This window comes from Adiantum capillus-veneris, chromosome 13 (genome assembly GCF_014529385.1).
Source record: "Adiantum capillus-veneris isolate H3 chromosome 13, ASM1452938v2, whole genome shotgun sequence".
Taxonomy (NCBI): Eukaryota; Viridiplantae; Streptophyta; class Polypodiopsida; order Polypodiales; family Pteridaceae; genus Adiantum; species Adiantum capillus-veneris.
Window position 1 is genome coordinate 142,542,481 of NC_140943.1, and position 15,440 is coordinate 142,557,920.

A 15,440-nucleotide genomic window follows, 5' to 3' on the forward strand; every position below is an offset into this window, starting at 1 on the left:
GGTGGCCACTCGATCAAGTTTGATACTTTTTCAGGATACTCAGATGCTACGAAGGCTTTGTCTTTTATACAGCAGTTTGACATCGCTTCGCGAGAGGACGCTATTCAGAGCACTCCAAGATTCGGAGAGCTACCTCTTACCTTAAGGGGAATGCTCGTACTTGGTGGTCCACGCTTCTTTTAAACAAGAGTGCGCCAGATAAATGGCTGAAATTTGAAAAGCTTTTTATTTCTTCTTGGTTGACGCAAGAATATGAACGAGATATACGAGCTGCTTGGAACCATCTGCGGATGACCAAGAAAGATACAATCAATGCTTATTGTGAAAGATTCTGGAGCTCTTTTCTACCCGTCTCTTCATTCAAGAAGATCTCGTTCAGAGAACGGATTGAGCGGTTTACCTTGGGTCTACCTACAGAGATCCGAGATCACTGCTTGGAACAGATGTCAGCTTCTATTCAGGAGTTGATGAGTCATGCGAAGCGGGGCTTTGCCATTCACTCTTGCAGTCTGACCTACCCCACAGATGAGGCCATGACACACCGAGCCGAACAGACTTCTGGGAATGAAAGTAGATAGAAAAAGAGCAACCTGGAGAAAAATGATGCACGACCCAACCTTACTCCTGAGGAGAGAGCTCGCTTCATCAGAGAGGGGAAGTGCTTTGGATGCGGGGAACATGGACATATCTCCGCGAAGTGCCCTAATAAGGCACAGAAAGAACAGAATGATAAAGACGACGACAGGCCTGAGAGTTCGAGAGCAGCTGAGGAATGTGGTAGAAAAGGCAGATAGAAAAGCAGAACTGGTACCACAAGGCGTGGGACCTGTACCAACTCTAATGAATGAAAGTACAAACTTTGCTGCTTTTGGGGCAAAGTGAAGGATCAAGAAGCTCTTTTGAAGGAGCAAAGGTCAACTTCTTTTCAATTGGAATTGGCGGCTCGATTTGGAATTACGCCCGACAGACTGATGCCACAGGCGGAGGTAGTTCGACTGGCACCCGGATGGGATGTTGCCATTACACCGAGCATTGGCAAACTTCACTTGCAATGACAAGGGTGTTCAGGGCACGCGAGTGACGTTCAACTTGGAATCCCTTGGCACCACCAGAACTACGCCGTGGTTGACTACCGGGCCGAGAAAGCGACTTTGACAAATGAAGGGCTCAGAGATTGTACTTGATGAACTTCAGTTTCTTTACTCATTCTTTTGGGAGAGAACTGAACGATGGATAAAGGTTGAATATGTTTTGACCTGATCAAAAGAACGCCAAGATTTTTCTCCACACTCGGGCCGATTGCTTTTCAGAGGGCCTGAAGATCAAACCATTGATCTGATACCTGGAAGCACGCCACCGAATCGGCCACCTTACCGTGTGAGCCGAGTACAGAATGAAAAGATTATGAACCTAGTGAAAGACCTCTTGGAAAAGGGTCTTGTCCAGCCTAGTACTTCACCGTATTGCTCTCCAGTGTTGTTGGTTTTGAAGAAAGATGGATCTTGGAGAATGTGCATCGATTATAGCACTCTCAACGAAATCACCATCAAGAACAGATTTCCGACTCCTAGGATCGATGATATACTCGACAGGTTACAGGGATCCTCGTGCTTTAGCAGGATTGACTTGAAGAGTGGATATCATCAGATCAGGATAATGCTAGGAGATGTCTACAAGACAGCTTTTCGGACGACTTTTGGGTTATTTGAGTTTCTGGTGATGCCTTTTGGCTTAACCAATGCTTCTACGACATTTAACCGGATGATGGACAGGATTTTTGAGAGTACAGGCTATTTGTTGGCACTTTCTTTGACGACATCATTGTTTTCTCCAAGAATGAGGCAGAACACAGCGATCATCTGCTTCAAGTCTTTCAGGCATTACGAGATCACACGTTAGTGATTAATGCAAAGAAAAGTGAATTTTTTCTATCAGAGATACACTTTTTAGGACACATTGTGTCAGCAGCAGCAGGAGTGCAAATGCACCCGGCCAAGATAGAGACTATCCGTGATTGGCCCGATTTGCGGAATGTCCATGAAGTTAGAAGCTTCTTGGGACTGTGTTCGTACTTCAGGCGGTTCATACGAAAGTTTGCAGAGGTTGCTTTCCCTTTGCATACCTTGACATAGAAAGGAGTACCTTTTTCGTTGGGATCCACAGAGGTGACTGCCTTTCGGACATTGAAAGAGAAAGACTTTGCCGGACTTGCAGAAGTCATTTGAAGTATTTTGTGATGCTTGTGGTCGTAGTCTGGGTGCGGTCTTGATGCAAGAAGGCCATGTGATAGCTTACGAGAGCCGTTTGTTCTCTAGGCCGGAGATGGCAGCACAGATCTATGAGAAAGAGCTTTTGGCGGTTATCCATGCTCTTACTCAGTGGCGGCATTACTTACTCGGAGCGGATTTTACTGTCTTTACAGACCATCAGAGTTTGCGCTACTTCTTGTCACAGAAGCAGCTTTCGGAAAAGCAGATGCGGTGGACGAACATCTTGTCACAGTTCCACTTCCAGATTGTCCATGCAGGGACAGAAGAATCTGGTGGTAGATGCTTTGTCTCGGAAACCGTTGGTTCTGGCTATTTCCGCGATACATCATAGGAGCTTCGAGGATATGGTCGATCAATATGCCACAGATATAGATTTTGCAGATATTTTCACATGGATACGGGATGGGGAGACAATAGGTGGATACTCCCTTCGGGAAGGCTACTTGATGAAAAAGACTATGTTGTGCGTTACACAGCCGTTGAGGGATAAGGTTACGATTGAATGCCACTGTCCACCTTTTACGGGTCACCGCGGCAATGCTACCACCATGAAAGGGGTAGAGAGATATTTCTTTTGGCGGAGACTCATGAAGGATGTGGAAGAGTTTGTGCAAACCTTCCAAGGGCATTATGTAAAAGTCCTCGTGCCCTAAATATCGCTGACAATGCAACCGAAGTTTGCCAATGACAGGTGTAATGGCTATGTCCCGTCCGGGTGCCGCTAGAACTGCCTCTGCTGGTGGTCCCATCCTGTCAGGTGCAATCTCGAGCCGCGCCGCCAATTCAGGTGAAATGAAGTTGGCCTTGGCTCCTCCATCGAAGAAAATTAGGGATTCTTGATCTTTCACTTCGCCCAAGCTTTTGTACTTTCATCAATCAGGCTTGGGTCAGTACCCATGCAATCTGGTACCTGTCCTGCTTTCATCTTGCCTTTTCTGCCACGTTCCTTTGTTGCTCTTGAACTCTTTGGCCTGTCTTTAGTTTGTTCTTGCTGTGCCTTTTTGGGGCACTTTGCGGAGATGTGCCCATGTTCCATGCAACCAAAACACTTCCCTTCTTTGATGTAATTGGCCCTCTCTCGAAGAGTGAGCCGGGTCGTGTATCCTTATCGTTCTTTTTTTGGGAACTCTTTTTCTTTCTACTCTCATTGTTAGAGGTCTGTCGGGTTCTCTGAGTCAAGATCTCATCAATGGGGTAAGTCAAATTTTTCGAATGTATCGAGAAACCCTGTTTCGCATGACCCATTAATTCTTGAATAGAATTTGACTTTTGTTCAAGGCAGTAATCTCGGATCTCTGTAGGGAGTCCGTGGCAAAACCGCTCAATCTGTTCTTCAAAAGAGACCTTCTTAAATGAAGGTTGGTAGAAAAGAGTCCCAAAATCTCTCGCAACAAGCGTCCAAAGTATCTGACTTGGTCATCCTAAGATGGTGTCAAGCGGTTCGTATATCCCGTTCGTACTCCCGAGTCAGCCAAGAAGATATAAAGAGCCTTTTGAATTTCAACCACTTGACTCAAGCTTCCTTCTTCAGAAGAAGAGTGGAACACCATGTTCCAGCATTGCCTTTAAGAAAAGATGCAACTCTCCGAATCTTGGAGTGCTCTGAGTAGTGCCCTCCAGAGAAGGCTATGTCAAATTGCTGAATGAAGGCCAAAGCCCTCGGAGCATGATGCATCTCGGAACTCAGAAAAGGATTCAAATTTTATCGACTGTCCACCTTCTTTGAATTCTTTTGCTTTCTTGCTTTTGTCTTCGAGGAAGTCATATTGGTTGGCTTTGTAAAAATGCTTCTTCTGTGCATAAAACATATGGTCATTGGAGTCCGAACTGTTAGAGGATGACTCCTTTGTAGCATTGTCGGAAACTGTGCGAAATCTTGGTTTCTTTGCTTTTTCTTGCGCTTTCCGAAGCTTTGATTTTTGCTTCGCTTTTTTCTTTTTTTGTCCTCCTCGCTCGAGTTAGAAGAGCTAGAAGAACTGTCAAAACAAGAGGAAGAAGAAGGACTGGGTAGTCCTTCAAAAGTACTCGCTTCTTCTGCTTTCTTGCAGATGCAAAAGAAGATTAACGTTCCAAATGACTAGGGTAGTCAGCCCCCTTCTTGTGCTTTTTCACTTGCTTTTTGGATTTCTTGTTCGTGTCCAAAAGCTGACTGATCTGCGTGTGAACCACCTCCTGTAATTCTTGTTCTGTAAACATCCTCGAAGAAGGAGGTTTCTTGATTGCCATTTGATGGGTGGTTCTGTGGCTTTTTGCCACTTGGTGTGCACTTCTGGATAGATTGCTGAGACGAAAATTTTGCAAACTGAGGATCCTTCGCAAATTTAATCGTCTGCTTTGTGCACTCGTCAACTTGCTGTGGGTGTTCCATCTCTTGAAGTTCGTATTGAGTAGGCCGAGGTGGCCTGTACTCTTTTTTTGTTAATTTGGTTGAATCTTGTGCTTGATCTCCTTCCGCATCAGCAGATGCAAAAGAAGTCGACTAATTCTTCTTGGAATCCGTAAGTGTCGCGAGAAAAATATCGGATTTCCCGGTAGAAGAGAAATCGGCCGTGCTCTGATACCATTGTAACAAACTTGGACACCCCAAGTCAAGCTTCTATCACGACACAACAGAGATTCACTCTAAAACAGTTCACAAAAGACGACACGGCCCTGCATTGGCCCCAAAGACTGGCGCCCCTTTCGGTATTTCTTTTTATATTAATCTGTGTGCAAAGTACAAGAGCCCACGAGAACTCACACTCAGACTGTGCGTCCAGATGCCCTGAGTAATGAGGCCCTTGGACTCATTTATTCCTACAAGGGTTGCCCCAAAAGCAGAGCCCCAAAAGCTTTTAAAAATTAAAATCGATCTGTCCCAAAAGCTTTCAGCGCTAATTCAGCCAGCCCAAAAGCAGCATCGTAATTTTCGGAAATCCGTACAATGTCACGTCAGCATGTCAACGGAAATTGCAGAGGTCTGTACAGCCTGTCACGTCAGCCTGTCGCCGCGTTTTTCGGGACTTGTTGCCACGTCAGCCTGTCGGCGCATTTCTGGCTGGCCTGCTACGTCATCAGTTTTTGACAAGCTGATGGTTATATTGTCTTGTGGGTGACTACCATGGGTCTATACCTTACACTTTCCTTTAAGGGTGAATTTGGGCTTAACCTGGATTCATCTAGGTATATTTTTTAGTTGTATAGCGGACATGTAGACTTCCATTGTAAAGTTTTTGTCCGAGTTATGACTAGTTGATATTGTGCTAATTCTTTCTATCTTTTGTGGTGCGTATGCCCTATCAACTACCTCATTTTTGTGCTAATTGTTTTGATTTATTGCTTCTTGTAGTGCTAGGCTTCATTATGGCCGAGTCTGTCCTTGATCTCCGGAGTCATGACAGAAACTCAGTACGCTGAACTTTGTGTTGATGTATGCTCATGTGTGTGTGTTGTGTGTGGGAGCATATGTTAGTACCTATTTTTACACCCACTATTGGGCACTGACGACATTAGTGGGGATGTAGTGGTACTTTGTCAATACTATGCATGATGGAGCTGATGGTTATATTGTCTTGTGGGTGACTACCATGGGTCTATACCCTACACTTTCCTTTAAGGGCGAATCTGGGCTCATCTTGAATTCATCTAGGTATATATAAGACTCCCATGGAGATTGCTTTTTGATGGGAGAGGGGACCGGTGGAGTATGGGAGGTGAGTGGATGAAATAGTCTTTCTGCTCTCCATGCTATTGCTAGAAGATGGAGTCTCCAAGGGAGGTCCCCTTCTCCTTCCTTAGGTTAAGCATACCCAATGTCCACAAAATGGAGAGAAAGGAAGCAAAACTCTCAGCAAAACTCCTCTTGCTATGAAGATTACAGAGAATGCAAAACGTGTGTAGTGCCTATGCTTGTGGTAATAAGCTCTCTCTTGCTTGTTAGTAGGCTGCCCCTGCTTGTTGGTAAGCTGCCTCCCCCACTTGTAAAAAAGTAGGCACCTTGCTTAAGCAAGGGGTTTGCTTCAGAGTTATCCGGAACGGGAACGGGGGCCTCTGGAAGGTTTTCGGAACGGGTCCCCCCCAGAAAAGAGGAATGGGAACGGGGCCCCGAATGGTAAGCTTAAAATATGCTTATATTAGGTTGGATTTAACCTATATGTTAGTAGAGATGCATACACATCCATTAGTGCAAGTAGAATCCTATTTAGGCCAAAGTCACTTGGAATGGGAACGAGGGGCTTCGGAACAGTACCGGAACAGGGAGGGGAGACCGGAACAGGTACGTCGGAACGATCCACTAAAAAACGTTGAAATCATCCTATAATTTAGTAAACAACTATAAGCCATGCTTCTAATATCTAGTTGCACAATTAGAATCATGTTTAGGCATGTTTCAACATGTCGCTTGTGCGCGTTAGTGGTTGCGGATGTAAATTGTAATGAGATACCTCATAACATACTAAACGCATCACAAATGGCTCTATCTGAGAAGTGCAAATATTGAAGAGTTCAATAGACAAAAAGATGGAGCAAAAAGACCATGACTATACATTCAGGGGTGGCTTATAAGGCCAGCCAAGGCGCTACAAAAATGTGAGCACTGAGAACTCAAAGAAAAGATAAGAGTCGAGGCTCAAGAGTCAAGACTAGCCACTAGGGATTCATAGATGCCAAAATGCCAAAATGGAAACATGTCAAGGCTCAAGGACCACAAGGACCACAAGAGCCACAAGCCCGCCAGTCTGTAGTGCTGGCGTGGAGATGATGGATGTCATCCCAATCCTCATCCGCAACAGGCTCGTTCGCATCATCCACCTCATGCACAACTCTTGTAGATCCACTTGCCTCCCCAAGTACCTTAACCTCGGCCTCCTCTCCCATTGTAGAAAGGGATTTGATACTTTGGATGCCAACTTGCAAAGCATACGCAAGTTTGCACTCACAAATACAAGATCATTTTCTTTTAGTGCTAGGCTTCATTATGGCTGAGTCTGCCTTGATCTCCGGAGTCATGACAGAAACTCAGTACGCTGAACTTTGTGTTGATGTATGCTCATGTGTGTGTGCGTGTGGTGTGTGTTGTGTTTGGGAGCATATGTTAGTACCTAGTTCTACACCCACTATTGGGCACTGACGACGTTAGTGGGGATGTCGTGGTATTTAGTCAATACTATGCATGATGGAGCTGATGGTTATATTGTCTTGTGGGTGACTACCATGGGTCTATACCTTGCACTTCCCTTTAAGGGTGAATCTGGGCTTACCCTGGATTCATCTAGGTATATGCTTTCTCCACGGCAAGTCGGTTTCTCTTCTTGGATGCAATGTGGCTGTAAACAATCCACAATTGCTCCAAGCAAGAGGAGCTAACCGCTTGGCTGAGGATGCGGATAGGGAGTCGCTGAAGCTCTTGGCCATCTGAGCCATAGTCCTGCCACCACAAAAGTGAGGAGATCTTGGTGCGATCAACTTTGGCATCGGCTAGCCCAAATGATCCTCGCATATCCCTATACATAGCAAGCTGATCCTTTATTATGCGGCGTTCTTCTCGGTCAGAGTGAAACATGCTCAAGATTTCGTTCCATTGCTTGTTCTCCTCCCCATCATGCTCCTGTCTTGCACCTTGAAACTCTGGATCCAGCACAAAAGCCGCACCATGGAGAGGGGAAGCATAGGAGTCCCATTTGCTCCGACAAAGCTGGCTAATCTCCTCAAACCTGTCTGCATTTGGCTCAAGTGTTTGGAGAGCCTCCATCATGCGATCCATGGCCTCATAAACCTTGCCAAGGCAAAGTTGCATGCCATCAACTACTTGAAGCAAGTGGAGTACAGGCTGCACCATTTTGCCTATAGTCTTCAATTACTCCCAAAACCATGCAATCCATGGCCTCATAAACCTTGCCAATGCAAAGCTGCATGCCATCAACTACTCGAAGCAAGTGGAGTACAAGCTGCACCATTTTGTCTATAGTCTTCAATGACTCCCAAAACCGGAGATCCTCTGAATTGCCTGCACATAAGAATCCTGCGACTGAATCTGCGCAGGATGAGGAAGTGTACTCCTCTATACTGACGAGGGTCTACCGCACTTCACTTTGACATTTGCATAGGCGATGAACCATAAGGTAGTTGTAGGCAAAGCGGGTCTCACAATACTTCAAGAATCTGGGGGGCTCTCTCGGCCAAGGAAAATGTGACGTGTACCTAATAGCTGCAGGAAAAGAATGTCGACACACAGTGAACAACTAGATCTCCACAGACCAACTGCAAAGAACTGAGGTGGCAAGATCTCAGAGAGCAGGACATCTGCTGGAGATGCGAAGCTTGCCAAATAGTCAAAATCCTGTGCAAACTGTGAAGATTCACTCTTCTGCTCCCCCTGAACAAAGCCTACTATGAGAGGCACCGTGACTGCATCTCCAAGAGATCCAAAGCTTGTTGAACAGGTCTATCTTGGGGAAGCTCATGCTACTCCTAAACTGCCGTTGACCACACTAAGAGGAGGTCCATTCATGGCTTGTGGCTAATTGCAAGGGAGAGATGTACTTTGCCCACTCACATGATGCCACAGAAACAGGGAAATCCGCCGAAGCGCTTGCAAGAGCGTGGGCGTCCTCCGTAGAGATCATTGGCCTAGAGGTGGTGTTGCAGCTTGTCACGGATGGGGAACCATCAAACAGGGCAGCCAGGCCATTTTGGAGGGCATGTATCCCCGCATCGAAGTGTCATTTTGTATGGCACATTGTCTTAACAACCTTTTGAAGGACATAGGGCGCCTACCTTTAATTGAGTCACTCATTACACATGCGTTCAAGCTAGTGTCCTTCATCAACAATCACAATCTCCTTCGTGCCGCGTTCTTGAAGCCGTCAGGGGACAAGGTTCCAAATTTAGAGTACCGGTTTTACATGTTGACTCCTTGTGGACGAGGGAGGCTGTCTATGATATCTTACAGGAGTAGACAATGGTTGAGGCCAATTACTTAATGGATATCAAGCTGTTTGCAGATTTGTTTGAGAGCTAGTTCGGATAGGCCTTAGGGAAGTTGGTTTGGTCAGAGAGATGTGCATCTTGGTACCTTACCTTGGCTTTTGAGGTGGACAGCAAGTCGGACCCCCTTGCCTCTCTTACAGTTTGGCTGTGCCGCAGATCTGCATCCTTTTTTGGAATTCATCATCAAGAAATGTTAGAATGGATGCGGATGATTTTGGAGGCACGGCCTAGGGGTTTCATAATCCCTTGGCTTTTGTGAACTGCTACAGGCAGTTCTTTACATTGGATGCTTTATATCGATCAGATAAACAACACTAGACTTGGTGGTTTTCGCTACATTGCCCGAGGTGGACAAAGCTTTGGGGAGATTTGTGTAGACTTGATCACCATCGAGATAGCTACACTATACTACCTGGTTAAACTATTTTTATCCATAGATGTTTCTTGTAGTTTGTTATGGGATTTTTCCCCATGATCTCATTGTACATCCATCAGGGTTTTTCCCATATTTCTTGTATATGGACCAATGGTTGATTTTATGTAATGCGAAGGGTCAAGCCCCACTTTTTGAGAGAGAGAGAGAGAGAGAGAGAGAGAGAGAGAGAGAGAGAGAGAGAGAGAGAGAGTAGTAACGTCCTTTGGAGGCCAAAGTCGACCTATAGGACAAATCATGTACATCTGATTTTACATTCCACTCCGAGTAACAATCTAGGAGCCTTTATTGTACGATACTATGATTCAATAAATATGGAAAACAAATTTTTAATCAAACTATTAATGGAGAGGCGTTTTCTTTTTGGCACTTTGGTAGAGAAGGAATATGATCCCAGTGGCAAATTTAAAAGTTTGTTGTTATGCTTTAATTCCTTAAGATGATTCAATGCTTTCGTTTCTTGAGTTTTTATGTTCTCAACTTAATCAAGGTTTAAGTCAACAAGTTGGTTTCTTATGCAGTTTCATAATCGAGTTATCTAGCAGACCTCCTAATCCTGAGATTGATAGCAAGAGCGTGCAAGAGTTCATGGCTACCATGGAAGGGACTTTCAAAGGACATCCTTTATGGGCAGGGGCGACTCAGGAAGAGCTTGAGAATGCTGGGGAGGTGTGGGATTTTAGAATTCAAGTCTTACATCAGTTGTTCTTTGTTCCAAACTCCATTGTTCTCTCTCTCTCTCTCTCTCTCTCTCTCTCTGTGGACCTCTCTCTCTTGTGTATGTGATATGTACAGTGTGTGTGTGTGTGTGTGTGGTGTGTGTGTGTGTGTGTGTGTGTGTGTGAGAGAGAGAGAGAGAGAGAGAGAGAGAGAGAGAGAGAGAGAGAGAGAGAGAGAAGCTTGGACCTTCGAGTGAGAACATGCGCATTGCTAACTCTTGTGTTGCACATCAGCCCGCCTTGCATCCCATAGCCTCCAGTGCAGCCCCACTTGCAACCCCTCGCTTTTGTAGTTGCCTTCATCAGCTCATCACCTCAACAGCTTCTATCGGTAGCTTGCCGTCACTTGTTTTACATTTGATTCGTTGATTGCAGCTAGTTCGTCAACTGCACAATTTCCCCCCCACACCCCACCCCCCCCCCCCCCCCCCCCCCCCCCCCCCCCCCCCCCCCCCCCCCCCCCCCCCCGCGGCGGCCCCGTGCGTGCACACACACACACACACACACACACACACACTTTTTTTGTAATCAATTTGATTTATCTATTTGTGGGAAACCTCAAAGAGAGGAAAACCCACCAAAAAGATGTACAAGGAAAGAAACACAACAGTGTTCGGCTGCACAAAATAGCTAAAAACATTCATAAGAAAGTTGATGTATCTCTGCCGTGATATCACTAACTTCCAAGGCGAACCGCAAAGACTGCCGAAGGGAAATCTTGAAGAAAGGTAGGGGATATGTATGAATGCGATGGAACATATAGCCATTACGCTGTCGCCAGAGGCTTCAGTACGCCCAAAACCTGACCCACATGAAGAAGGCTGCAAAGCATTGCAACGCCGGCGAGAAGATACCAAAAACCCAAAACCGCTTATGGAATACCGTCGTGGGAAAACGTAGCCGCATTCACGCAGATACCAGACGAAGGAAGTCTTGAGTAACACAGCAATCCCACAAGAGGTGACAAACATCCTCCTCGGCAGATAAGCAACGGACACATGATGAAGGGCGGATACGGCGCATCCTAAGCAAGGTACCTACTGGGAGCACACCAAGTAAACACCGCCAAAGAAACAAACGCTCCTTCAACGGCAAATGGCTTTCCCATATTGCAGATATAATCCTTCGCCACCAAATATCTGATTTATGTATGTGCCAAATAGCGTTGCAATGATCAACAATCCATGGATGAGGCAGAAGAAGAGCATATGCTCGGCCCACAGAAATATCTTGAAAAGGCATTTTCCCAAGCTTCCAGTCAGACATGCGATCACCATCAGCCAAAGGTGAAACGGGCAAGAAACCTATCAACATTTGCTGTAATTCTCTCCAAAACTGGCGATAGTGCATGCCCAATCCAAAGCGGCGAGCAGCCAATGGAAACTCGAAAGTGAAACCAGTTGCATCCACCACATCCTCAACCACTCGAATGCCAGGGCAGGAGAGGAAATACGCCTGGCGAGGCGAGCGGTCGACCAAAGTAAAAAGCCCGGCTCCAATGAAGGCTCTCCACGCGAAGTGAATTTCCTTCCCTCCGAGCATTCCACCATAGATGAATCGTAACCTGTTTCCATGCAGAAAGCAAGGTGGAAGAAAGTGGGCATCCAGGAATATGACCATCCATCTTACCAAATACTGCCTCCCACATGGATGATTGCCAGTGACCAAATGATGATGTAACCACATGCTGACTCAAGTGTGCAAACATAAGAGTCCAAGGCTGAGATTGTTGCGTAAGTGTAGGCAAAAGCATAGCCTTCCTAGCAAGGACATGCCTACGCAGGTCCAAAACATTCAAACCACCAAAGCGCTTTGGTGTACAAAGTTTTGGACATCAGACGCAAACCTTTTTTGTGAGCACGCGTTCGCCACAGATGAGACAAAATGGCCGACATGAGAGAGTCAAGACAATGGCGGGGCCAATGCAACAATGGCAAAAAGAACTGAACATATGCCATGAGGATACTCTGAACAATTCGCAGGCGAACATGTAGTGGCCAAGTAGAAAGCTTCCAGTAATGCAATTTAACATTCAAGCGATTCATAACCCAATCCACTTTCTGCGTGTGAGTAACATTCCATCCAATTGGATAACCCAAATGCCTAGTGATTACATTCGGAAGAACAATCTCTCCTGGCCATGGCCCACAACAGAGCATGCCAATCACAAGAACGAAGCGGTAGAAGCTTTGATTTACGGAAATTGACTTTAAGACCAGCCGCAATCGCAAACAATTCCAAAGCGTTCATAATCACTTGAACATCGTTTTGCTGATTGCGGGGCATAAACAACGAGTGATCTGCATAAGCCTGCCCAATAAAGTTATGACTCGATGGTAGCTGCAAACCATGAAGACGCTGCACAGAGGTCAAGTAATCAAGATACATCAACAAAGGATGAGAGGCAATTGCATACAGCAAAGCACTAATAGGGCAACCTTGCCTAACCGAACAACCAAGCGGCCACGATTCTGTCAATTCCCCGTCCAGGATTCTTGAAGACGTACCACAATCATACAAGAAATAAAGCACATTGGCCAACTTAGGACCAAATCCTAGACATCTCATTGTGGCAGCAATGAAGTCCCATTGCACAATGTCAAGGGCCTTTTCAATATCAACTTGCATGACTAGCACATCTTGTTGCGTATACTTAGCATACTCCATGCCAATCATAATATTGGCCAAATTGTCCATGATTTGACAACGAGGAATGAAACCATACTGAGCCTGATGAAGTCCTGTAAACAAATAAATCTTGTATATCACCGACATCAAAGTTATGGGCTGCCAATGAGAGAACTGCTCGCAAAGCGCTTGCTTGGGCAACAACTTAAGTAACCCCTCTTTCCATGAAATTGGTAGATCCTGTTTTTCCCATGCCACATTTAACATGAAAATCAGGGGTTGTTTAAGAGCATCCCAAAAGGAGAGGAAAAATTCCACAGTAAGTCCGTCCCAACCGGGAGATCTCCACCGGCCCAATGCAAGCAAGGCACCATGCAATTCGGAAACAGAGAAAGGATCCTCAAGGCATTGTGTCTCCTGCGAAGACAGGATCGGACGAACATAAGAAAGTAACAATTCACGCGCTCGACAAGCTGCCGAAGAAGGCTGAGATGGAGCAGCAAACACCTTACGATAATGTGAAACCATAACCTCAGCAAGTTCCCGCTTCGAAGAAGTCCAAGCACCCGAAGGAAGCATAACCCGCTTAATTGATTGTGAGACTCTTGAATGATGCAGATGCTTAATTTTTTTTTTTCCCGAAGCACAACCTTTATCCATAAAAGCCTGTTGACGTGCACGCGTTTTTGCCACTTAGCAATCTTCCTCTTATCATTTTGCTGAATACACACTTTAGCTTCACATAACTCCGTCATTTCAGAGTCAGACAGGGGGCGGAAATCAGCCAACTGTTGTAATCGTTGACTAACTTGTTTCGCATCAACGACATTCTCCCGAATAAATTGCACATACTGCATACCATAGTCAGAAATCACACTTTATACTCTCATGACAAAACGATACCAGGCAGTGTCCAAATCAATATGCATTTGAGCCAGCAGCGGGGGAATAATATCAACAATCATGTGACGAAAAACTTCATGAGTAAGATAGGCATTATTAACATGCAACAAACGTTTCCCGTGAAAAGGCCGATCACAAAGAGATTGTCCAAAATACAAAGACAGCAAAAGAGGATAATGATCCGATAGCTGCAGAGCATAATCTATCCTCATGTCACATACAAATTCTTTATACTGTTGCCCATTAAGCAAATACCAACGATTCAATCGTGCTCTATAAGAAGAATGAGCAGCATGCTGAAAGATAAAACCAGAGGCATCAGGATGCAAACGCCATATATCAATCATTTGAGCAGAGGCAACAAGAAGATCCCATTTGTGTTTCTCCGCAAGCAACATATGCGAATTTCTTGTGGTGCTGTCAAGCAAATTAGGGGTATTATTGAAATCTCCACAAAGAAATGCATTCGAGGTCCATGGGTGAGACGAGATTTCGTGCCATAAAGCAACTCTTTGCCCAGAGGCCATATATGCATAAGTACCTCCAAATTCATGAACTCGACCATTCAACAAACACTGTACAACCATCCACTGACCATGCGAATCATTGTATAGCAGAAGGCTGAAGCTCATGTCGAACCAACATCAATAAACCTGAGAAATCTTGCGAGCCAGCGTACGCAATCCAATATCCGGCAAAATAGGAACATTGACCAGCAAACTCGTGCTGATTATGCTCTTGCAATACAACTATGTCTGCCCTACATGTATGTACATAGTGCCATGTCAGCCGCCATTTGTCAAGGTTGCATAACCCACGCACATTGTATGAGATGCATTTAATATGAATTTGCATTGGAAACATATGTACAAAAAGCAACAAGTATAATAATCAAGTGGAGGTGCCCATAGACATGTCTCCATCCACTACATCCGTACGAGGACCCAACCTCTGAGTCAGGGCAAGAAACGTGTCCACAGTGTTCACAGGCGATGTGGAAGTCTCACCAAGGAGTACATCTTTGTAAGAGTGCATCGCTTTGTCCCATGCATCAATCAACGTGCGATTGTCATTACATGGAAGTTGCTTAAACGATGCATTCTTGTTGGCATTAACAGAAGGAACATAATTACGAGAAGAAATTGGCGTATGATTCTTCAATGCTTTTTTCGGCACCACCTGTGTATTGATATTAGCAGGTCCAACATTTTTGCTTTTAGCAGCCGTCCCATTCCCAAGATCAGTGAATTGCTGTACTTTGCCTTTCCCTTTTTCCACATTCGAAGCCACTTTAGCAGTAGAGACTCCACTCTGCTTAACTTCACTTGTGGGTTTTACAGTAGGGATAGAGGTGGACAAAGGAACAACAAAGGGAGGGAGTTGCAAGACCGGCTCTGGACATTCAGATTGCATATGACCAAATTTGCCGCATCGAAAGCATGAACTCGCAAATTTTCCCCATTTAAGTTTAAAGGGGCGCTTGCCCACCCATGGATCACTTGAGTCAACCATAACACC

General features: G+C 45.3%; 1 protein-coding gene across 1 annotated transcript in view; it reads left to right on the forward strand.

Annotated features, from left to right (window-relative positions):
* The window catches only part of LOC147444994 (vacuolar protein sorting-associated protein 9A-like), a 90,089-nt gene that overhangs the window by 20,812 nt on the left and 53,837 nt on the right, over positions 1–15,440 (forward strand). The window contains exon 2 of the mRNA XM_086527486.1: positions 10,194–10,341. Coding sequence (XP_086383612.1) covers positions 10,194–10,341 — 148 coding nt within the window. The remainder of the gene's footprint in view (positions 1–10,193; positions 10,342–15,440) is intronic.